Genomic DNA, 26,214 nt, shown 5'->3' on the forward strand with positions numbered 1-26,214 from the left:
CATTTATAACAATCACCCCTAAAATTACTGTTACATAAGCTTCATAGGATGAGATGCTGACTGGTTTAAGAGGTTGAGAGGTGAAGTCCCAACAGCTCACTCATATGAATGTTAGAAGTCCTCCCACCAAGTTAAGCCCCACATTGCTGTTCGAAGTACTGCAGTCTACATTTTATTTTACTCTATAAAAACAGGACAGCGATAACTGGCACATATGTTATCACTATCTTTTAAAGTCAGTGCTGTGGAGAGTCAATAAATAAGCTTAAGGAGTTAAGATACAGAAATATTTTGCCCCGGTACTCGTGAACTCAATTTTCTTTAAGTGAATCTTCTGCCTGGAGAGCTAAGGTATCAACCATCTGAGTTTCAAGTGGAAAAACAGACTTCTTTCTTCCATCTGCTTTGATTCTGAGGTTTCCAGATTCTATTTACACTAGGCCTTACCTCATTATCAGAATTAAAACAGATCTTTGATTACTATTTAACAGCAAGAAATTCAGTTTCAATAGATTGTATGTATATCCATTGTTCACTGTTATTCTTGAAAAATTAACTTTGTAGGCATGTCTTTACATTTTTCACAACAAGTAACATAGTCCAAAGAGTGATAAAGTAGCATGGGACCAATTCCATGATCAGAAGTGAACAGTTTTCTGTTGCGGTCTTCTCATACATGCCAGGTTTCATAAACATAATTACACTAATGCTCTATGACCAACTGATTTGGCCTACCACTTTTGTAAAGGTAGCCTTGAAACACCAAAGAAGATAAAGTTCTTCCACAGCATTAATGGGAGAAAAAGTGTAATCTTAAACGGGGTCGATCAGGATAATAAATAGCCTGAGTTTCAGAAAGTCAGTTCAAACCAACGGTCATGGAATCCCCCGTTGTTCTTCATGGGAATGATGATGGAAGGTAAAGGTGACAGCAGCATCCCAAGCAGCCTTGAGGACTGTGTCCTGGAGTCCACGTTTTTCAGCACAGTGGTTCCACTGGGATAAGTCAGAAGTGCAGTCAGACCCCTCTGGAGGTGGCCTGACTTGATGGCCATTCACACAGCGACGACACTTGATCCTGCAACGAAGAGTGCATTGTGCTAACAAGGGCCAGAGCCTCTACATAACTTTATCTCCGGGCTTTCATTGTCTGAGCTTAAAGGGCTTGCAATCTTGAAGACACTATTGTTTGCAAAGGCTGTATCGTTTAGAAGCATGCTCTATTTTACTTACTAGGTGAAATGCACTCATGACACCAACAAAGATAATAGCCGATGAAGAAAGTCTAGGCAGAAATCAGTGCGTGTACCCAAAACTGGGATTAAAACATTTGCTTCCATCTTTCCTGGTATACAAAGCCACACATACACACCCCTTCCCAAAGTAAAGTTACGATATTCAGACCTTCATTCAAGCACACTAATAATCTCTTAAGAGGGTTTAGAGCCCTAGGAATATATATTTATTTTAAGATTTATTTTACCTATCTTTCATCAAAAGGTCCCAGGATGGGTTACAACCATATAGCCACACACTAAAGTCCTATGAAGCAATTTAATCCAAACCCAAAAATGAACACTTCCAATCAGCATGAGTAGCAGGTGAACTGGGATCATACCAGTACACGTTTCTATAGGGGCCTACTCACATAGAGTCCAACAGACAGGCACATTTGTGTACTGCAAGGCTTGAGGCATACAGCTCACAATACCATTAACCTACACAAATGTTAAGGCCAATACATGATCATGTAGAGAGGGACATGGTGGGCTGATGTGGTCCTAATCTATTGCTGCATATACAGACTGAACATAGGGATAATTTCTCTTACTTGTTCTGGATAAACATACCACACAAAAGCCTTCATTTGTGTCCCCCAACACATTACCCACAGCTCTTCCAATACTAACTTGTCATGGGTATCACTTGCGGTGGTCTCGTTGAGTGTGAAAAGCTCCTTCAGTTCGCCAAGAGAGAAGTGTCTTTCCACATCCTGCTCCTCATCTACGACACAGCTGCTGAGAGCCTTCTTGTGGGTCTGCCGCTGAAAGATCTTTTCCTCAATTGTCCCTGTCTAAAAGGATACAAAATGAAAGGCCCGAGAATCCTTATAAGCGTTATATGTTCTTTAGCCAGAACCTGATTTCCACATTCCAATTGCCATGCACTCCCAATCAAGGGTGAAGAATGGTGCCATCCATTCCTCACATTGTTCCCTTCTCAAAAAATTGCCCTCTGGGCACCAATCCTGTACAGCAGGCTTCCTCAACCTCGGCCCTCCAGATGCTTTTGGCCTACAAATCCCATGATCCCTAGCTAGCAGGACCAGTGGTCAGGGATGATGGGAATTGTAGTCTCAGAACATCTGGAGGGCCGAGGTTGAGGAAGCCTGCTGTATAGCTTGTTCAGCATGTAAATAAGGAATAAGGCTCTGAAATTTGGCCAAAGACTTCACATCTGTAGGGTGCTTAACTGTTAAATGGGGTGTTATATGTTAGCCAGTTACGTTATTTTTATTCTGTTTCAACTTGTAACTTTAACTACTTTAAGGTCTTGCCATAGGACACTATATGCTCATTATTATATATATATAAAATATTACAATATAAACTCCTGGTTGAAAGACCAGGATAGATAATCCAAAAGCAGCTGTGGCTTCAGTTTTCAGGCAACAGCAGAAAACCATTGGCCTTAACCTTTAAGCCTGATGGGGATATGCGTCTAAACAAAGATTTACCTCTGGGACATGTCCCGATGAAGCTTTAGTTCGCTTTACATCACTGCGCATGCCCACTATCATAACAGATTGGTAAAAAACCAGGCTCCACTGTAGTCCGTTCAAAACATTTATGCTTTTGCATGCCATGACACCAGCTACCCTTGTGCAATTGGAAATCAGACACCTGTTACAAACTCGTTTCTTTTTGCAACAGACTCAAGCTTTGCCATCCGTACTCTGCGATGAGGACAGTCACAAGCAGGGCTGGAACCCAAGTCTTACCGAAAGCAATCGATAGATATAGCAGGTCTTCTTCTGGCCATCTCTCCAGACCCGGGCCATGGCTTGTTCATCATTGGCTGGGTTCCAGTCTGGGTCAAACATCACAAGTCTGTTTGCTCCAATCAGATTTAAGCCACAGCCACCTGCTTTGCTGCTCAGCATGAAAATGAATTCAGGGTTCTGGGGGGACCAGAGAAACTCAAGTTAGGTGCCCAGCACAAGTGATACTGCTGACTCAGTAGGTTATTTCTGCAAAAACACACTTCAAATTATCCTTTTATCTTGTATGCAAAAATGAATGAGCACAAACGTTGGTTAATAGACTACTCTTTCTTTCTTTCAGTCTAAAGATACTGGGCTCTTCCAACTTTGTAGTGAAGAACATCACAAGCCGTTGTCCTACAAATATATATACAGCCGAAGATTATCGGTACTACTTGTTCGTGTATTCTCCAACCAGTAATACGTACCGGTACATGAAAGCTTATAATTAGAAGACTTAGTAACACTGATGGAAAACTAGAGGCACAAATCTCGACAGGGCGATAATGCAGCATCCATCCTAACTCCACATCAACCTCCTCTCTTTCTGTTCTAACCATGCTGGGTTTTCTTGACACCGGATAAAAAAGATTCCCAACTGGAGAAGGGATCATGCACCAAAGTACATGTCTGTATCACATCACTGGATTTGTGTAACAGCCATGAACGCTCATTGGAAATTCATGCTGAAAATATTTTCCTATTGCAAGTATACCTCTATTTCAAGCAGGGGTACATATTTTGGCTATAACTGGCTTTAAAATGCAGGAGGCCAAAGAGGCTTTTTTACTGGAAAACTATATTGTAACCACTTCTGCCCTGTTTTGTAGAAAGGGTGGAACTAGATAGGGTGTAAATTGAGCCTGGAAGTTTCACTTACAGAAATGCTGTTGAAACGCTCCACTATCTTTGCTCTCTTTTTAATGGACATGGTGCCATCCAGACGGACATACAGGTACCTGACAGACACAAAAAGAGGGCAAATTAAGATCATAATACCAATATGTCCTTGAAATAGCTGCAATTTCACCCCTTTCATATGGGATAGTTCTACAAGTGAATTTAATATCAGGAAAAAATTAAGGCAATACCGGGGGAGGAGAGTTTTAGAATAGATTTATGGAGACATCAGGCCAAGCCTGACCCATCATTTCTGCACCCATCATTCCCAAGGAAGACTTCCTCTTAGGTTCTCTCTCAAATACTCACAACCTCTCAGTCATTATACCTTCTAGCTCTGCAGAGTTTCTCAAAGAGATCCAGCGTCTGAGTATAATTAGAAACTAGGACTACTTTGTCATTACTGGTGCTCCTCGTAACTGCCAAAATGTAGTCCAAAACCAGCATCTTTCCTGAAGGAAAAAAATTAATGAATACAAACGCTATAAAACCAGGAACCGCCAACCCAATGCCCACAGATGCAAAGGCTTTCCTTGGCAACCAAGGACAACACAGTGCCTGTGGGTTCCAGCCTGGTGAACCTTGTGAATTTTTAAATAAATGGCAGGCACTTCTCTTGCCCTTGGAGGGGCTCTTTTGACTGTAGGCAGTGGACTGCTCAAGTGTGTGTGTGTGACACTGAGAGATGCACCAGGGCAGAAAGAGCGGATACTGGGGGATGCTCTCTGCTATTAGACAACAACAACATCATTGATGGGGCAGGGGGAGGAATCAGTACTGTGTGGATTCCAGGGGACAGCAGGACACAGGTGACTTGACTTCCCATGACAAGCATGAGATTGTCCAGGAGGACCGCAGGGAGCAGCAATGACTATTTGCTCTTCGATTTTGTGTTATGCCACGCCCCCTTGGCAGTAGTTTTGTGACTCTGCCCACAACACTCTCTCAACAGATGCCCATTGGGAAGGTTGGAGACCCCTGCTATAAACAGTGCTGAGAAATCAATCCCCAATATAATCTCTCACACAGATACGTTTTTGCAGCAACATTTACCTGAGAGCTGAGGTTCTAGGGACTTGGTGCTATAGCCAGAAGGAAATAACTGCAGAGCACCCACAAACCCCTCCTCCTCCTCCACGCACTTTTCATAGATCAGGGCAGGATCTAGAGAAAAGTTATCAAGAATCACTGCACAGAACTGGAGTCGACACACTTTCTGTTTAGCAAGGTGGAAGGATTGGTCTTAATGTGACGGAAACAGCTTCCTTACACAGTCCTATTATCTCTGGACAGAAATAACTGCAACGCCTAATCATCATCATCATCATCTAAACAGTTCTATAATCTCCCCCTGTATTTAACATGCAGTGGTCTAGTATAGCCTCTCTCAACCTTGGGTCCCCGGATGTTCTTGAACTACAACTCCCATCATCCCTGACCACTGGCCATGCTGGCTAGGAATGATGGGAGTTGTAGTCCAACAACGTCTAGGTTGAGAAAGGCTGGTCTAGTACCTGAAAACTATAACTCTACACGTGATCATTTTAAATCACTAACTTTTATGTAGAATTGGTGTGGGGCAGGGGTCTGCAACCTGCGGCTCCGGAGCCGCATGTGGCTCTTTTACACCTTTGTGTAAAAAATACTACTTGTGTAGTATCCGGGGCGGATACTAGTGAGGGGAGGAGGTGCATTGTGCGCCCCGACACTCCCCACTGTGGCGGGCGCTGTACTGGCTGTGACGTCACATGGGGCGGTGCGTGCGTTAGTCACACACCGTCCCGACGTCACCTTCCTTCCCGCCCGCCCGCCCGCCCGCTACATTGTAAGGGGCATGTACGCTGGTCACTGCATTGAAAGGGGGCATGTATGCTGGTCACTGTTTTGAAGGGGAGTGAAGAACACACACACAAAAAAAAGGTAACTTGTTAATTTAACATTTATTTCTATGAGGAATAATTCTGATGGGTCAAACAAAGAAATAATAAAAAAGTGACAAAAAAGTTATTTTTATAATGACGAGTTTTGCGGCTCCCAGTTTTTTTTCCTTCGGAAACGGGTCCAAGTGGCTCTTTTTGTCTTAAAGGTTGCAGACCCCTGGTGTGGGGGGACTTGTGGCCTTCCAGATGTTGCTTAGCTACAACTCCCATCAACCGTGATCATTGACTGTGTTGCCCAGGGGTTAATGGGAGGAGCCAAACAACATCTGGAGGGCCACGGGTTTTCCGCCCTTGATTTAGGGGGCTTCTCTGACAATAAATTACCATACATTGTATATATTCCTTTTCACACATCAAGTGTTCCTCGGTCCACAAGTAACCTTCTGAATGTAGCTCATAATTGCTTGCTTGTTCCATAACTAAGCAGTGTTTTGAACCTGTATCTCTGCATTCATCCAGACTGCACAGCATCCTCTGTTCCACACTGGCCCATATACACTGCTAGCTTATCTAGTTCTCTTTCCATTTAAGTGTGCCTTGATTTCCCATAAGAAACCCAAACTATCTGCTCCCGATTTCAAAAATAGCACAACCAAGCATTTAAACCATGAGCATGCATAGTAGGGATTTTAAACCCATAGTCACATTACGCAATAGATTAAAAATGTGTACATTAATTATGAGAGTGCTAAGATTCAAAATTTAAGATTACTTTTTAAAAACCAGCTAAAACCCAAGAGGGTGTGGAGAGGCAAAGCACATTTTTGCATTGCTGCAAGGTCCTGTAAGTAAGAAGCCTGTATCCCAATGTATTATTCAGGCACTAGAAGGCCAGCCACCAGCCCAAGCAAACTCGAGTCCAGAAGAGGGCACCAGAGTCTCAAACTTTAAACATGGAAAATCTTTACATGGGACAAACATCTGCCTATCCCCACTTAGAGCATAAAGCAAAATGCAGGGGCTTGTGAAAAACCAGTAAAAACAAAAGAAGGCACGTGCTCCAGTTTAGACAACTGTGCTTTTCCTCAGGGCGGAAAAAGCAGTTTAGTTTATAAATTGCGGAGTTCCAAGAGGGGAGGTTCAGGGGTGGCTTAGATGACTGAGAGAGACAACATACAAAAATACTTCCAATCCTTTCGAAGAGCATGCTTCTTTTACGCTTGCACAGAAGTTGAAGAATATAGTGCAGCAACTTCACTTTCTCCAACAAGGAAATCAGAGACTGTGAACTGAGTTTTTTCTATTCCTCAGACCCAAAATGCCCATGCCCTTAACACAGTGAGCCAAGATTATGAACCCTATTTTGTTTCGATACCTACAAAACGTAATTTATTCTTTTTAACTGCCATGCAGCATCACTGCTTTGGAATTTAGCCTTAGCAGCAGTGTTTGAAACTCCCATTGTTCTAGGCACATTTTGTGACAGGGAATTTCATTAGTGTGTGCAGTTTCTGAGTTCTGGGCGCAGTACTGCGCCTAACATTTCAGAGTAAAATTGCAGAGTGGAAGGAAAGGAGGACCTTTTTCTGCCTTTCCACTTCCAGGTACTCTCTGAAGATTGGAGAAGAGACCCTCTTAAGAGATCAGGGGAAGGACTAGACCGTGTGAAGAATGAACATAATATTTTAGCTGCAGTTCATTCATTTTCAGCTTTGAACTCTTGTTATAAAAAAGTACACCTAGACATTCTGTTGTTGCGCCCATAACCTAGCTTTAAGGTGCTATTTAGCTCCTTGCTTTCATATCTCAGTTTCTAACACTGCTTAGCAGAAGTGTTTTAAAAACACCATCTTAATGACCAGGGCTCTAGTACACAAGAGCACTTCAACTTCAGGTTGCAAACCATTCAACAGAGATTTATCTTGTTTCTAACTTTCTGTTCCATGTTCTGGGTCCTTGGCACAGGGCATTGTATACATAAACTGACAGGATGACTTACGATTACAGAGTTTCTTCAGCGATGTGATGGAGGAAAGGGATGAAACACTCATGTTCCCTTCCTTCAGTTCCTCAGCGGGCTTTGCTTGCTTGAGGAAGCGTTTGTACAGGTCTGCCTGAAGGGGAGTCAGCCTGAGGTGAAACGAGACATCAGTCATGTTCCAATCACTGAACAGATAAACACTATAAAAAAATCCCATCTTATCTAATCCATGTTGGAATCGCTTAGGTTAGGTCCCAAATGAACATTTAATGCAAAATACCGTATTTTTCGCTCTATAACACGCACCCGACCATAACACGCACATAGTTTTTAGAGGAGGAAAACAAGAAAAAAAATGTTCTAAATGAAACAGTGGATGTATGATTTTTGTGGTTCATGCTGTGGCCACAGACATGTGATCTGACGGTGAGTTTGGGGTAGCCCAATGCAAAAATCCTGAGGATCCATGTGGACCCATGCTTTGTAACCACGTTTTTGCACCACTGCGGCCCCAGGCAACAGTGGGTGCGTGATTTTTTTGTGTGCAAGCTGTAGCCATGGACATGCTATGTGATCTGATGGTGAATTTGGGGTGACCCAGTGCAAAAACCCTGAGGATCCATGTGGATCCGTGCTTTGTAACCACGTTTTAAGTGGGGAGGGAAGGAAAAGCACTCAAGGGACAAGGAGCACGTGTGGGGTGGGTGGAGAAGGATGCTGCTAATAATGCAGAAGAGGCTCTGCTTCTCTCCCTCCTCCCTGGCTCACTGAAAAACTTTACTGCTATATAGCCAGCTGAGTGGGGAGGAGAGAGGGACAGAGAGCCTACTTGCTTTAAAGGAGCAAAGCGGGAGAGGAGAGGAGCCGCTTACACGAGTGTAAGCGGCTCCTATCCGGTTGGCTCCTTTAAAGCAAGCAGGCTCTCTGTCCCTCTCTCCTCCCCACTCAGCGGCTCTTCTCCCGCTTTGCTGTTTCAAAGCGAGCCACGGAGGAGGAAAGTAAGGGGAACCATGGATCCTCTGCTCACAACTGCAGCAGATCCCCCCCGCCACCCGCAGGCATTCGCTCCATAACACGCACAGACATTTCCCCTTACTTTCTAGGAGGAAAAAAGTGAGTGTTATGGTGCAAAAAATACTGTAACTCAAAACTTTCCAAAGGGTATAACCTACTTGAGCTACTGAATTCCCCTTCTTGCAAACTCAGAAGGAAACTTGGTGTACAAGAGGAGCTAAATTGTCACTGACTTTGGTGGACCTGTGCAATACCCTAGTCTTAAAAGAAAGCCATTCTCCAGAGTCTGGTTTTTCTTCTTCTTTTAATTCATTCGTTTAATTCACAAACTGGTCTTTAGATTGGACTCTTAATAACAATAAAGCTCCATTTTCCACAGTCTCAAAGCTGCCATGCTAAGATCACTGTTAAAAATACAAATATCTAGAGGCGGAAGGCTAGTCATGTTGGCAGCATTAACTCTCACTTTTATGCTATTAACTCTGCCAGCATGCTCAAACCAGAACAAAAGACTGCAAGTCAGAATGCTGCATTCTCAGTGACCTACACCCTAACCTTGAAAATTTATTTCCCCCAGAATCTCTCAGAACATCAGTGACATTCCAAAGAGTAAACTATCAAGCAGGAAGGCACTGGTGGGTGGCTGTTTCATCACATCTTTCATACAGCTATTCCTACTATTAGCATACATGATTGTCTTAGGACATGGTGTCCCTTACAGAGTCAGTGTTTTTCAACCTTGCTGCTAAGGAAAGACCTCCTGTCTACACATCTTGCTGCTCACCAAGTTGCTGCTTGAAACCCGGTGCCTTAAAAGCATTATTTTTATTTGTTTTTAAATACATTTTATTAAGGTTCATAGAGAAAAATACTTTTTTTAAAAAAAAGCATTCTTTTTAAAGGTCCAACATCATCTAGCAGTTTATAGCTATTTGACGTGCAACAAATGAGTTGCACATTCTTTAAAACACACACAAAAATACTGAATAGCATCTAAAAACGTGATTTATTTTCCTGACTTCATTAATGTAGAACATTTTATAAAGGGTACGATTAGATTTGGATGAAAAGCAAAAAACAACAACACAAACCATTGTTGTAGCTAAGCAGATTAAGAAAGGCACTATTCTCTGACATCTAGATGAATGTGGTTCTTTCAGAATAGTTTTGAGGCAAGCTCCATCACCGAATTAATTATGCTGACTTTTTTTTTTTGCTTTGCCGGGGGGGGGGGGGATATTATATATGTCAATAACTCAGTTTCTTCCTTTTCATTCAGAGGCAAGTTACCTAGGATCAGTGCACTTACATACTAAAATAAATTAAGCACAACTTTTAAAAATATAGTGACTCCAATAAAGGAATTCATTGTGCTGATAAATTCAGCAGAATTTAAGAAGGAAGGTTAATTGGCTGTTACGAAAAGGGGCAAAGGGAATATTCTGCCACAACACCCAGAGTAACACAGATCAGAACGTTTCTAATAACTCTTGCTTAGCAAGGCAAGAGTGAATCCACCACATTTCTTGATTAAGTTTGAAAAGTCTGTGCTTTCTTTTAAAAGCTGCACTTGCATCTTGTACCTGCAGCACACCACCTGTTCTATTTTCACTGGAAGGTATTTGGAAAGAATATCTGAAGTCCTCCTTATAAGACACCTAGAAAGGAACAAAATAAATTTAATGCTGTTAACAAGAATACCTAAGCTCATGACCATCTTCCGGGAGAACACCTTCCTGGTGTTAACAGAGATCTTTCAGATAACAGCCCTGCAGACTTTGATCAGCATGCATGAGCTCTGACAACAAGTGAACATCCATTTTAGCAAAAAAAACAAAACCCACTTTATTTCTCAGCCGATCAAAGCACTCAAGAGAGACAGTAGCGTCACAATGAGAAGAAAAAATCAATTTGGAGAGACTGACTGTACATGACCCATAGCAATTGTTGGGTGATGACTTAAATATGAATGGATTTGCACTTTCTGAGCTCTATCAGAGACTACAGGGATGAATTATGAGCAATAATGAACTGAGCTGTTTCCAGGGTCAAAGTAGCTTTAACTACCACAGCACAATCTGTGGAGTTAGAACTAGGGAAATAAAGTGCTCCTAGGATAAAAAAGGGAAACTTGTGAACTTCACCTGTTGACAATGCTGATCAGCTCTTTAAGCCTCTCCTCTCCCTTGTGTCTTCCTGCTTCACTTGCATCGGCATCCCTGCCTTTCAGGATGGGAATTTCAAAGTGCTTTTTAAACTCCTGAGCTGTCCCTGTCCAAAAAAGCAAAACCTGATGATGAGGAATAGCCCTACCTTTCATTTTCTATATTCTGTTGCAAGTTTTAAATGCTATTAACTATTTCAAACATGTCTTCCATTGCATTTCAAACTTTCTGATGCACGTAAATGTCTCTGTAGCCTAGTAGGTTTAGACAACAGCTTTTTTCTGGATCAGGCAGAACCTCATAATTCAGAAAGGCATGTGAAACTTTAGAAATAGCCATTCCTTTGCCTTGGAAGCATCATCACTTACGCCTTCAAGTCCCACCTGCTCTCACTTAATGAGAGATCCAATTATACAACACTTTTAAACATTGACAGAACCTTGGTCATTTAATAAGATGCTGAGGAAAGCAGACACAGCAGACATCTGGGCCAAAATTGAAAGGTAAGCATATGACATAGCTGGAAATATAGTCACTCTGTTCCCAAACGGTTCCCTAGCAGACTCCCACGAGGTGGTTCACACTTTTTTGGAACTCCAAAGTTATCAGCACTTTAATTAGTCCACATCTTCCAATAAAATGGTTCACCACTGTTCTGTGGAACAGAGCTACACTATAATAATGTGTGAAACACAGTGTGAGTGGCAATTTGATATACACTTGCAGCACACAACCACACTTCCCCACACCCAGTCATTATGGTGGGGAACTTAGAAACTTGGGCTGCCAACTTCAGACTTATTATACTGCTGTTGCTGTTGTTTTAAAAAAGAAGTCCCTACCGAGGATGCCCGAGTTGACAAAATGTACTAGACTGAAGTATTCAAGGAGGTCATTCTGAATGGGGGTTCCTGAGATGAGCACTCGCCGTGCAGTTTTCAGGCTGTTCAGAGCTTGGTAAGTTTGGTTATCTGAGTTCTTCAGCCTGTGACCCTGAAAAATGAAAGAGTAACAGGATGCATGCATATTTACTTTTGCAGAATCAATATACCTATCTTATAAACCTGCAGACAAGATTAAATCTAAGCACTGCAAAATAAGAAATATACTAATAGGTACATGTTCCTACTGCAACCCTCCCCCCCCTCCCACAGCCAGTGGGTTTACTTAACTGCTAGTTATAAGACACCTGAAGAGCACGATGATGTCCTAGCAGCTAACCACTGGAAGCAATGACAAGTGCTAATAATTAATAAAAGGAGAAGGGATACGTTGCAAAGGCTTCCGATGAACCAAAGTAGTTATACAAGATTATGGGATGGGACTAAATCTAATATAGGTCCTCTGGGAAAACACAAGGGGGGGCAGTGGGGATGAGCTCTTTTGCTTTGCATGCAAAATGTCTCAGGTTCAGATCCCTGGCATCTCCCTCTTAAAGGATCCCTAGTACCTGAGAGAACTGCAAGACATGGGGAGCCAGGAGGGGAGAACAGGTGCTGTAAGCATCAAGCTGCTTCTTTGGCACAGGGATAGCAACACCACTTAAAAAATAATAATAATACTCTTGCACCAAGGGGAGTTTTGCCTTCTACTGCTAGTTACTGGGGAAGGGGTTCTATTTGCATCAGGATAACAGGTGGGGAAGGAAAGGTTGAAATTCTGCTCTCTGCCTTATGGTTTTGATGCACCAATATCACCCCCCATCCATTTTAAATGTTAAGAACCGCTGGTGTGGTTGCTAACCATGCAGTCACAGAAACTTTGGGTTTAGCCCTCAGCTGCACTTAGCGTTGGGGCAAACCTTCCTGCATGTTGCCAATTGAGTGGCTAGAAATTCCTGCCCAGGCTCACCACTGAAGCCGAGTGACATCAGCCAAATTTTGACTCCATGGGCGCTCGATCACCTCTCACTAACGAGAATACCAGCTGCTTTCCACCTACCTCATCACATATGACCAACCCAACACTCCCTTTCTGGAGGACTTCAGCATGAAGACGGAATGTTTCGTAGGAAATAATCAGGATCGGGGATGGGACTCTTAGGCCTCGCTGGTTCATAAACCCAGCTATTAGGAAAAATATAAACGGCAAAGGAAAAATAAGTGAGGTCTATTTGGAAGCCAGGGAGAGACAGCGTAAGCTTTAGGAATAAGCAGTTTTGCAAAACTGTGCATCCCACATTTACCTCTACACTTACTTTTTGTGTTCTGCTATATTGCAACAAAGTGTTTTTTACATCCAAAGAATCACAATGCATTATTTCCCTCATCTCCAGTACTCAAAGTGGCTCAAGAGATCCATGGCAGAGCTGGAAGAGTCTAGGTCATCCAGGTCCCACAAGCTACCGACCCAAGTTCTCTTACTAGGTCCTCTATGTACCTGTCTCTAGTCCTTTGCTAGCTCTGCTGTTTTTACCCTCTGTTCACAACTGTAGAAACCATTTATCAAATTCCTCAGCATGAATCTTTGAATTAAAGCCTGCCAAGAATGTGATGATTGTCGCAACTTAGTATGAGGCAATACAGCTTATGTAGTGTTCTTGCTTTACAGTAAATCGTTTTCTTTCTTTTTTAAAAGCACATATGGTGAAGCCTCCATACCTAGCTTTCTGTCTATATCCTCCTTGGAGCCGCCATCGATAGCCAGTGGCTGAATCCTTCCTCCAAGCCATTTACCCACTTCATTGTACCAGTTCTTCACCAGGCTGGAAGGCGAGACCACAACGGCCTTGTCGATCTCAGGCTTGCAATCTGGACTTTGGCGCAAGAGCGTCCACATCAGAGTGATGCACTGCAAGGTCTTGCCCAGACCCATCTCATCTGCCATAATGCAGCCATGACTTCCAGGGATGCGGCGGCCTGTCACACACTCCCACAGGAACTTCACCCCCTGCACGGAAAGCGTTTCCCTTGTATTAGAATAGACTTGCAGGACGAAAAGTGATATTGTGCATGAAGCAGCACCTGCGCAAATTGCGACTGGATGCACAGGAAGCTATTGGTATTCAATACCGATTACAACATTGCTCTTGAAACAGAAGAGCTTGGGAAACTGGAGAGACACAAAGATTTGCTCAGAAATGCACAGGTTCCAACGACAGCCAATAGTGTCACAGCTCATAGTGCAGGGAATTGCCATTTTAGCCTGGCCTTTGAAGCACAGGGAAAGATGGTTGCAGCCACTCAGCTAGAAGCAGCAGACACAGAAGCCTGGGGGGAGGGGTGTGTGAAGTGTGCTAGCTGCAGGAAAAGTAAGCAGGTGGGCGTGGGGTCCTTGGCCATTGCTGCACAGTGGCTCCCAGCATCTCCCAACAGCAGCAGCAAAGGAAGTCTCCCCTCCCCTGCTTCAGAGCACAGCAGGGACTTGCAGGTTTGACCCTACATAGAGGAGGTGCTTCAGGGCCCTTGGCCACACAGTTATCAAGCAATCCCCTAGCTTTCCTCCCAATACAGTGGTACCTCGGGTTACATACGCTTCAGGTTACAGACTCTGCTAACCCAGAAATAGTGCTTCAGGTTAAGAACTTTGCTTCAGGTTGAGAACAGAAATCGTGCTCTGGCGACACAGCAGCAGCGGGAGGCCCCATTAGCTAAAGTGGTGCTTCAGGTTAAGAACAGTTTCAGGTTAAGTACAGACCTCCAGAATGAATTAAGTACTTAACCCGAGGTACCACTATATTGAAGCTGGGAGGTGTCATTAGGCACCTGCTCAACAACCCCCCCCCCGCCCCCCACAGCCTCAAGTTTAGGAATGCTCTTCACACTTGCCAGAGGACCACTCTCTAGGGTGAAAGAAAATGCTGGAACCTGCCGATGGAGGCAATGCAGTGAAAAGTTCAGAGCAGCATTACTGCTGCATTTGGTATCTCACAGAACTCACCTCTCTCTGATGGGGTCGTAAGACACGGCTGAGAACAGGATCCACCACAACATGAACAGGCACTTTGTCCCTTCAGGTAAGAAACAAAGGAGAGATCAGAGCAGGCATAAAGGTCAAAGCACTATTCTGAAGGATATTCCCAAGGGGCACAAGGCCTGTTAATGCACCACTCTGCTTCACAAGACAGGGACTCCTACCACGTGGCTACTTTCACAGTCAAAACCAACTAGACCCAGTTGAAAGTCGTAGCAACATTCAAACATGCTTTGCATCCCTCCAGAGGAAGTAATGCACAGCTATCTTATTACTGGGGGACACAGAATTCAGTAATATGAGCAAGCAACGATGAACACTGTGGTTTGTGTTTGATAAAGATATATTTGTAAGGAATTTACTGAACAGGGAACGATGCTTCATGTCCTTCTGAATCAATCATCCTCAACAATCTGGATAGTTTTCTTGTGTGAAACAAGTGGTGTGATCCACCACTGCATCTCCATTATGGGAGATGAATCAGCCTAATGACTGCAAAATGGCAACTGAATACTAAGCTTGCATGCCGACTCTAAGATCTGTCAAAATATAAACAGATACACAAACCAAGCTGAAATGGTGGAACAGAACATACTGGGTGTGGGGAGAGGGGAGGTTGGAAGGAAGCAACTCACTTGTCGATTTTCAGCTGGTCATGAGCAGTCAGAGGTGGAGGTTCGTAGAGCACCAGAGCTCCTTCTTCAAAAGGGTCATGGAGAGCATGCCTGAGTCCTGCACGCTTGATACCCAGAGCTCTAAAGCCTGGGGAACCTGAAAGAGGACAAAGAAAAAGCAGCAAGCTGACTGTTTTCAGTAAACGCAGGACTGTCAAATATGCTATTACAGTGACAACACACTGACTTTTAGGGAAAGATAGCCCCAATAATAAAGTACTATGTGTGAGATGTAAGCTATAGAATAAACATGGCAGAGATATCTCATTAAGTCTGGTGTGCCATTGCTATCAGATTGAGACTATGCACGAAGGCAGCAAGTAGCATGAAACAAAAAAAATTGGTGTTCCATTACAGAGCTTCTGAACTACAGCACCAAATCTCTATCGCCAAACCTGGCCTGAACAAAATTGCTAAAAATCCAGACTTCATCAGAAAACACACACACACAGAGTGCCCTTAGTCAATAAAGGATAGTTAGACCAATACTTGAAGGTGTAACTACAGTAATTATTCACAAGTTTTAGGTTAATGAATCAAGGAATGATTCATGAACCCATAAATCTGGCACGTAGCTTATGCTTGTATCATCAACTCAGTCTATGAATTTCCATATACAACTAACCAGCAAAGGAAGCATATTTGTCTATCTTCTCCCATTAACTGCAGGTGCATTTTGAAACTTGGTGGCATTTCATAAAATTCAAGAAGTCTGAGACCCAAAATTATAACTAAAATCTAGGGTTCTGTAAGTCAACATGACTTATAGACCAGTGTTATGCATATTTACTTGGAAATAAGTCTCACTACATTCAAAGAAGCTTACTTTCAAGTAAACATGCATAAGAGGGCAGCCTAAATAAGCATTACAGCCCACCACTTAATAATTCAACATTTTTAATACATTTTTTTTCTTTTTTACACACAAAACTTCATTATTCTACACATTCAGAGTTAACAGATGGCGAAGTAAGACTTAATGTTAGGAGGGAAACCCCATGGATTTACCTGTGTAGTTTGGAATAGGAACTTTGAAAGGTTTTGACAAAATGCTGCGAATAAAGGCCTCCTGGGATTTAAAGTATAAAATATTCATTAGTTTAACATTAAAAATACCTTTCAAGCTAATCAGTAAGCAATAATGAACTTTATACTGAGATTGGCAGATTTTGCTTCTATCAGGGGATGATTAGCTGCTTGTGCTTAAAATAGTGCCCCTTCAGAGTTTGTGCGACCCCACAAACCTCTGTGTGTGACAGAGCTCCTCAGACATGTCTGCTCTAGTCACTTGTAGAGTCCGACAGTGGCTGTCTGCGGAAGCGCTTCCAGCAAAGAAGTTCCTTAACGGAAACGCGTCTCCTGGACTCACGACGTGACAGCTTCCGGCGAAGCATAGGTCTCCCTGCAGTTGCTTCTGACACCTCCCCGCTATTTTCGCTCGAAGTGTCTCTCACCCCTTTCTCTCCCCTGCTGCTTCCTGCCTGGGCTGCTGCGTCTCTCTCAGCATTACTGAGATCCTCCTCCAGAGACCCCGCGCTCCCCCTGCTGGTCCCTGCTTTGGCTGTTGACTCTCTCCCAGTCTCTGGGAGCCCTACCACTTCCCTTTCCTCCGATGTCAGTTCCCTGACATCCACCTCCCCTCCAGGGCCCCCCTCTCCCCCGCCCCTACTCTCTCCTCTGGGCGGTGAGGAGCTGAAACCCCTAAAAGAATCCTCTTCATCTTCCGACGTCTCGAACATTTCCCTCCATCGGTCTTCGTTCCGACTCGCTGAATCCTCCTCCACCTCGGAATCAGCGAACCCCTCCAACTCTTCTTCTTCGTCGGTGGTGGCGAAGTATTCCCTCCGGAACCTCGCCACTGGCTGGGGTTTCCGAGGGAATCTCTGATGAAAAGTTTCAATCAAAACCTCGTCATCTACATCCTCTGCCCTGACCCAGGTGTTTTCCGACTCCGGCTCCCCTTCCCACATTACCAAATACTCTACTTGCTCTCCCCTCCACCTGGAATCGAGAATCTCCGCTACATGGTAGCTGTGTTCTTTTTCCTCCATAGCTGGTCCCCTATTGACCCTCCCCTCTCTGTCCCCTATATACGGTGACAGCAATGATCTGTGGAACACTGGGTGCAACTTCATGTGGTTCGGTAACCGGAGTCTGAAAGCCACTGGGTTGACCTGTTGCGTGACTTCAAATGGGCCCAGCCTTTTGGGTCTTAACTTCTTACAACCTCCTTTAAATGGTAACCCTTGGGTGGACAACCACACCTGGTCCCCCACCCTAATGCTTTCTCCTTCCCTTCTGGTTTTGTCTGCCTGCCTCTTATATTCCTCCTTCGCCCTGTTTAAATTAAGTTGGAGCTGGCGATGGATCGCTTCCATTTCTTCAACGAACTGTTCTGCGGCTGGAACGCTCCAGTTCTCCCCCTCCCCCCCTGGGAAGGCTCGGGGATGACACCCGTGATTGGCCAAAAAAGGGCTCATTCCCGTGGACACGTTCTCCGCATTGTTATAGGCAAATTCTGCCAACGCCAGCTTCTCCACCCAATCATTCTCTCTGTCATTCACATAACACCTCAAATATTGCTGGAGGACACCATTAGCTCTTTCCGCCTGCCCGTTGGTTTCTGGATGGCGGGCAGTGGAAAAATTCACCTCTACATGCAATAAGCTCATGAGCTTCCTCCAGAACCTGGAAGTAAATTGTTTCCCTCGGTCCGAAACCACCCTCAAGGGGGCACCATGCAATCTAAACACATTTTCCACAAACAATTTAGCAGTTTCTTCTGCTGTGACCGCATGTGAGCAGGCTATAAAGTGGGCCATCTTGGTTAACAGGTCTACCACAACCATAATGGCTGTCTTCCCTTTGGACCTGGGCAGATCAGTCATAAAATCTATTGCCACTGCCTCCCATGGTCTTTCCGGCGTGGGTAGTGGTTCTAATAAACCTGCCGGTGCCCGCCTCTCCCCCTTGGCTCGTTGACATCGGTCACACCCTCTCACATACTCCCGCACATCTTCCCTGACCTTGGGCCACCAGAATTCCCTGGTAACCAGCCACATGGTTTTGTGTTGCCCAAAATGCCCTGCTGTGGGGCTATCGTGCAGTTGCTTGAGTACCTTTTCCCTCAATTCTCCTTCAGGTACGTATAACGCTCCCTTGTAGTACAACGCCCCGTTTCTCTCCTCAAAACCCCCGGGTTTGTCTCCCTCCCTCCTGAGACCCCTGAGTTTGTCCTGGGCATATTCATCCTGCACCGTTCCCTCTATCAGTTCCCTTAGCCCCACCAATGCCGCCCCACACACCCAGCGATCCTCGGGAATGACATGGGTCTCTTCGGGTGCACCCTCTCCCTCCAAATATTCAGGTTTGCGTGAGAGAGCGTCCGCCCTAACGTTCTCCGGGCCTGGTACGTAACAAATCTCAAAGTTAAATTTGGAGAACTCCTGGGCCCATCTCAACTGCCGTTGGTTGAGCACTCGCGCAGTTCTCCAATACTCTAGATTCTTATGGTCCGTGCGCACTTGCACCTTCTGTTGTGCACCAATTAGTAGGTGCCTCCATCTCCGGAAGGCCTCATAAATCGCAAGAAGTTCCCGGTCGTACACCGTGTAGTTTCTCTCAGATTTGTTCAGCTTTCGCGAAAAGAAGGCACACGGTCGCCACTCGGACCCCTCCTTCCCCGGCTGCAGAAGAAGCACCGCCCCTATGGCTCTGTCAGAAGCGTCTGTTTCGACCCTCAGCTTTTTTTGTAAATCCACATGTAGAAGTTGTTCGTCAGAGGCGAAGGCCTTTTTCAGTTCCTCAAACGCTCGCTCCGCCTCCCCCGTCCAAACAAACTTCTTTTTGCTGCTGAGACAGTCCGTGATGGGCGCCGTCAGGTGAGCGAAGTTTCGGATGAACTTACGATAAAAGTTTCCAAACCCTAGGAACCTCTGCACATCCTTCTTAGTCTTGGGTGTTTTCCATTCCAGCACCGCTTGAACCTTGCTGGGGTCCATGGCCAACCCCTTGTCTGACAAGCGGTACCCCAGGAATTCCACCTCCTTGGTATGAAACTGACACTTCTCCAGTTTCACCCACAGTCTGTTGGCTTGCAGCCTGCTCAACACTTCTCTGACGTCTCTCACATGTTGCTCCTCATTCTCCGAATACACCAACACGTCATCTAAGAAGGCCACGCAATTCTTGTAGAGCAAAGGCCCCAGTACATGGTTCATAAAGGCTTGAAAACACGCGGAGCCTGCTTGTAATCCAAAAGGCATAACGAGATATTCAAATGCCCCCAAAGGGGTGAACATGGTGGTCTTCCATTCATCCCCTTTCCTTATACGTATCAGGTTGTACGCCCCCCTTAGGTCCAGCTTTGTAAAAATCTTTCCTTTTCGCACCCTGGTCAAAATATCATCAATCCTGGGCATAGGAAAAGCCACCGGCTCTGTCACTGCATTTAGGGCCCGAAAGTCACATACCAGCCTCGGCTTGTCCGTGTTTTTTTTATCCACAAAAAACACTGGGCTACCCCCCGCTGCCTTGGACTCTCTGATGAAGCCTCTCTTCAGGTTCTTGTCAATGAACGCTCGCAACTCCTGCATCTCCCTGTCTGACATGGCATACAACCTGCCTACAGGAAGCTGTGCTCCAGGGAGTAAATTGATCTGGCAATCAAAGGGCCTATGCGGGGGTAGTTGGTCAGCTTCCTTCTCGCTGAACACGTCGCTGAGATCAGCATACTGTGATGGCACCTTCCCCTTCTCCATCACTTCCGTCCCTGCTAGGGTGGCTTGGGCCCCTGCTGACCCCTTTTCCCCCCTGCAGTGTTCTAAGCAATGTGCGGAACCGAAGGAAACCACTCTTTGATGCCAGCCCACCAGCGGATCATGTAGGGCTAGCCAGCTCATTCCCAAAATAATGGGAGCGCCTCCCAAGGTGGCCACATTAAACGCTATCAGTTCTGTGTGCCTTGCCACCCTCATTATCATTGGGATGGTCTGCAAGCTGACGCCTCCTCCCAACAGTTCTCTGCCATCGATCGTGGTCACCTGCAGGGGGTTGCTTAAGGGGATAGTCTGTATCTGGTGTTCAGCAGCAAACTCCTTGCTCATGAAATTGCAGGAGCTGCCTGAGTCCAACAGCGCCTTTATTTTTAGGGGGTGTCCATTTTGCAACTCTAGCGACACTTCAATCACTAGAGCAGGTCGAGGAGCTTCTGGCACTGGCACTTGGGGAAGGGGCACTTTCACTGCTCTTTGGCCTGGCTGCAGTGCCCTGCTGGCAACCAGGCGTTGGCTTTTACCTGCTCCGTTTCTCCCTGCTCTTCCCCCTCAACAGTTCCCACCATCCCTTGCCATTCCTTCCTCTGGGGGCAGACTCTGGCAAAGTGGCCTGGCTGTTGGCAGAGATAGCATTTCCGGGGTCCCTTTCCCTCCTTCTTCACCCCCTCACTGGGCTTTGAAACTGCGCGCGCGCGGGCTGTTCCGATTTCCATCGGCTCTGCCGGCGGGAAAGCTGGCTCAGGAATGTCTGGAATGCGTAACTCCTTCCAACGTTCCCCTCTCCCTTCCCGCCTCTCCAAGGCTCTTGCCTCCTGGCGCGCTCCAATGGTCAGCGCAGATTTGGTCAGCTGATCCATAGACACCGCCCTGGGGCTCCTGGCCAGCTCGTCTTTCACAGCTGAAGAAAGACCTTCTTCAAATAGCATCTGAATGGGTGCTGCCGATAAATCCCACCCCAATCTGTGAATCAGCATGGTAAATTCAGTCCAGTACTCACGGACAGATCTGCTTCCCTGCTTGCAAGCCATTAGCTGTCTGCGCACTACCCCCTCCTCAATATCGCTGGAGAACATGATATCCATTGCACGAAAGAATTTCATAGTGTCCTTCAGGATATCGTTGTGCGTTGCCATCAGGGGTCGAACCCAATCTCGCGCCCCCTTCTCAAGATGCCCAATTACGAAAGCAACTCGGGATTCCTCATCAGGGAACTCATCAAACTGCACATTCAGGGCATATTGCATTTCAGTCCTAAAGGCATGGTAATCCTTGGGGTCCCCCCCAAACTTCTGCACTAATCCTGGTACCTTTCTGGGGAACTGAGTGGTTCTCCCCTTCTTGTCTGCATCTTGAGCCCTCCTCTCCTCGAGCCTCGCCGTCTGCAGCGCAAGTTGGACCTCCAATGCTCGGTATCTGTCTTCCAAGCTTGGACCAGCTCCACCCCCTGCGGCTCCGGCTCCTGCTGGGTCGCTCATGATGCCTTCTCCTGCACAGGCAGCGTACAGAGACTGTCGGACTGCTATCAGGGGATGATTAGCTGCTTGTGCTTAAAATAGTGCCCCTTCAGAGTTTGTGCGACCCCACAAACCTCTGTGTGTGACAGAGCTCCTCAGACATGTCTGCTCTAGTCACTTGTAGAGTCCGACAGTGGCTGTCTGCGGAAGCGCTTCCAGCAAAGAAGTTCCTTAACGGAAACGCGTCTCCTGGACTCACGACGTGACAGCTTCCGGCGAAGCATAGGTCTCCCTGCAGTTGCTTCTGACACCTCCCCGCTATTTTCGCTCGAAGTGTCTCTCACCCCTTTCTCTCCCCTGCTGCTTCCTGCCTGGGCTGCTGCGTCTCTCTCAGCATTACTGAGATCCTCCTCCAGAGACCCCGCGCTCCCCCTGCTGGTCCCTGCTTTGGCTGTTGACTCTCTCCCAGTCTCTGGGAGCCCTACCACTTCCCTTTCCTCCGATGTCAGTTCCCTGACAGCTTCCAACTAAATGTATTTAGCACTGAATGACAAGTATTTTCCACTATTCCTGCCATTTATGAAACATCATCTATCAGTTGCTTCAGAAGTCTTATAAAGATATCACTTTTTGCCCAGGCTATCCATGACCATCAGATTGGACCCTATTATTACGTACTAAAACTCTGTTTTTATGATGGTTTTCTGTTTGTACGTTTGTATTTTTGTAAATGGTTTAAGAGAGTTTAAGAATCAATTGGTTTAGAAAATGTTTTAAATAATAATAAATATATTTAGAAACTTAATTGCATTTCATCTATTATTTTATTTGTAAAACATTTGGGGAGCTCTTTGAACAAGTCATTTCTATTAGGCTCCTAAATAAAGAACAGTTCATAAACAGCCTATTCTTTACAGGTCTCTCCTATTATATTCCAAAGAGAACATATATAAAAATCACTTTCTATACTATTTAACTGGGAAGAAGTTGATCCCAAAGAAGTGTCATTTCTCTCTATGAACCCAATCCAAAACCACCAGGTTCTTATAGCCGGCTACGGACAGATAACACAGAATCTTTTTTCACAGCAGATTGCAGGGAAATCTGTGTGCTTATGATCTTCTGGCTCATAGCCTTTGAGCTTTTGCAAACTCACAGCTTCTCGTTCAGGTGGTGTGAGTTCATCCACAACCCAACCAAAAAAAGAGCCATACTAGAAACTGTGTTATCTCCCACCCTCAGGAATAAGTTAATTGTGCAAAATTGCATGAGAAAACATAAATAAATCACTTGCATGTTTACTGCCATCAAGGCAATGAGGCTGATTGGTTAACTGTGCCAAGGGCTTCCGGAAAGGTGACATATAACACTCCCTGTTATCGACTTTGCTGCCATGTTTCTGTCTCTTCCGAGTCTAGAAAAGATGAGAAATACTGCATTAGGATTGGAGAACCCAGATGTACATACCACAGTCATACTGCCTAAAACCATCCAGTTAGATTATTTGTGCATCTGAGCATTTCGGTTTTTAAAAATTGTTTTTCAATGAAGTGATGTTCACCATCAGTGCCACAAACCTTGTCAAACGCAAAAACAAAATGCAAGCATGCTTGGAAGGCTAATATGGTTTAAAATTGGGTTTGAAACATTGTCGAGGTTGGGACGCACTGGATATAAAGAAGCATAAAGCAAAAAGAGGGCTATTGCAATTAGAGAACTTGTAATGATAGTTCTACTATATATGTCTCAAGGAAGGGAAGGATACAAATATGAAATAATTTGTTTCCAATAGTTGCTAAAATAATTACTTTTTATTTATTTAGAAGAGAAAAAGACTACAGCTACAATCTTATGCACACTTTCTTGGATGCAAGGTTCATTGAACTCAATGAGACTTACTTTCAAATAAACATACGTAAGATTTGGCTGTGTTGAGTTGCGTGTTTAAAATTGTTTAAATATGAATTTCATTAGATAATCCTTCGGTTAACAAACATTTTCCACATGTAGATCAGCTAGAGGAACACACTCCAAGGTGCAAATATACCAGCCACCACATAAAATGTAGCATCTGTATTGACTGGAGCTTGCTTCATGTAAGAGAACAACCAGCTTGAGGATGTCCCAGTGACTCCAACTCCTTGCAGTATACATCCATCATCATATAAGCAATATGCTTGCCCACAAACAATCACAATAGCCAAATTGATGAATTATTATTATTATTATTATACTTGACCCACAATACATTGCATATACTGAGGCCAACAGATAAGTCCCCCTAATGAGTTTATGGCCAAAGGTCAGCCACTACACAAGTGATACATCCATAGTGAGAAATGAGAATATATGGGTACAGCAAAGGAATGGAAAACCTCATACAAATAAGGTTTAACAATGCAGTCTCCTTGCTGAAGCTCAGCAGCTCTGGGTCTGGTCAGCATATTCCATCATGGAAGGAAAGCAGGACACAAGTGTACAACAGAGTGATTGACAGGATGCTCACAGTTTCAGGATGCCAGGTGTCATCTTCATCAGAGCCATTCCCTTCTGGCTTCCTCTTGACCAGCTGACTAGGAGCCAGGCTTCTCCTCTGCAAAAAGAAAAAGGAGAGTGATAGATCAAAGCGACCTATTAAGAATCTGCATACTGTGGAAGTTGCATTTTCAAAGGACCTCAAAGAAGCAATGCAGTTAAATGTGTTGTCAAGTCATACAGGGAAATCCTGCAGGGAAAGACTAGACTCCACAGAGCCATCTGGTGTCACAGTGTTATATCCAATGCTTTTTTCCCCGGGGGGACACAGGGGTATGCATACCCCTAAGCATTTTGTGAATCCTTGTACTTTTGTCCATTTACTGTATTTATTTTCCCTGATTTGAACTATAAAATGGTAATTTTCTTGAATCAAAATGAGAGTACCCCTAAACATTTTTTAAAGAAAGGGAAAAAGCATTGGTTACCGGTATATTGCATATACAACGCTTTTACTTTAGCAATCTAGCTGAGTCCGATTTCTCTATTACGGCATGATGTAAACTTAGCCTAACAATGCCTATGGGAATTCCTCTGGTTCCCCACTCAAGGCCGGATTTAGGTTTGATGAGGCCCTAAGGTACTGAAGGTAATGGGGCCCTTTATATGTCCAGCTGTCCTTTGTCAACAACAAATTGTCACTGTTTTTTGTGTTGATTATATGGTAATTTATGGACCTAGTAGGTATCTAAAGCCATTTGCCACTGTTGCTGTATGTAGGTTTTATTTTATTTGGTTTTTTTACCTTATATTTTGGAAATGTACATCCAGGGTTTTTTTCCTTTAATTTTTTTTTGGGGGGGGGCAAGACAGTAGGGCCCTAAGCTATAGCTTGTTTAGCTTATACGTAAATCCTGCACTGCCTATGGGGATTTCTCTCGGCCCCCCACCCCCCGCTAGGCTTACCATTTTCTCTCAGGACGAGTTAATTTCCATCTGTGGGGAGCAACGGAGGAAACAAGAACAGGGACCGAGGAGAAAGCAGGAAGGAAGGAAAGAAGGGCGGGGAGGGGGCGACCCTGAAGGCAACAGGAGGCAGCAGTGGCAGCTGCCTGAATTGGGGAAGGGGCGAGAGGAGGCACAGTGGAAATGCCTTCCCTATGGGGAGGGGGCAGCGGCAAAGTCGGAGCCCTCGGGCAGTTGGGGAAAGGGAAGCGGGCGGGGGGGGGGACCTGGTGGAGAAGGTGGCTCGAGGCCCCTCCGCCGGTCGCACGTGGACGGGGGGCGTCAAAGGGCTGAGCCACTGGCCGGGACGCGAAGCAAGGAGCAGCCGCTTCCTCGCGTCTCTCTTTTCTGTTTCCCGCGCGGATGTTTCCCAGGGTTTCGCCCCGCCCCTCAGCCAAGGCAAGGCCAATAGCACGCCGACCGGGGAAGCGGCCATCGATCAGCTCCTGGGGCCTGTCGGGAGGAAAAGGACTCGGCAGCCAACAGGAGGGAAGGGAGGGAGGAGGAGGAAGAGCCTTGCTAGGAGGGGGCGGGGCACTCTGGTGGCGGGGGCTGATGGGAGTTGTAGTCCAAAAACTGGAGGACACACCAGCTTGGCCGGCAAAGGCTGTTCTGGCTCGGGGTTGGGGGTTGGAGGAGACCCAGGTTCGGATCCCGACTCAGCCAGCGGGGTGTTAGCAGTTACACGACACAGACGGAATCCACAGAGAAGAGAAATCCTGGCAATACTATACTAAGGGAAATTAAACAAAAACTGCATAAATTCAGGAGAGAAGAGGAGGGGGATTTTGGCAAACTCGCCTACAGACTATCCCCACCTCCCACGCTTTAACCACTTTAAGCATGGGTGGATTTGTTCTTTTAAATGGCATTCCCAAGAGTTTGGTATTTTGGCTGGTGAAGTGTAGGGGAAAATGTGTATTTTGGGCTTAAGTG

General features: G+C 45.2%; 1 protein-coding gene across 1 annotated transcript; it reads right to left on the bottom strand.

The window, feature by feature from the left end:
* Window positions 1-151: 151 nt before the first annotated feature.
* RAD54L (RAD54 like) lies at window positions 152-25,722 on the bottom strand. The gene is made up of 18 exons (XM_082228576.1): window positions 25,240-25,722; window positions 24,305-24,391; window positions 23,093-23,212; window positions 16,578-16,638; window positions 15,531-15,666; window positions 14,863-14,932; window positions 13,584-13,872; window positions 12,925-13,049; window positions 11,826-11,976; window positions 10,963-11,089; window positions 10,402-10,476; window positions 7,823-7,953; window positions 4,997-5,107; window positions 4,272-4,395; window positions 3,924-4,002; window positions 3,002-3,181; window positions 1,911-2,074; window positions 152-1,078 (listed from the first exon to the last, which is right to left on the bottom strand). The coding sequence occupies exons 1-18, from the start codon at window positions 25,240-25,242 to the stop codon at window positions 877-879; spliced, it is 2,235 nt and encodes a 744-aa protein (XP_082084702.1). The 5' UTR covers window positions 25,243-25,722; the 3' UTR covers window positions 152-876.
* Window positions 25,723-26,214: the final 492 nt, after the last annotated feature.

The sequence above is a fragment of the Podarcis vaucheri genome, assembly GCF_965113315.1.
Source record: "Podarcis vaucheri genome assembly, chromosome: 6".
NCBI lineage: Eukaryota > Metazoa > Chordata > Lepidosauria > Squamata > Lacertidae > Podarcis > Podarcis vaucheri.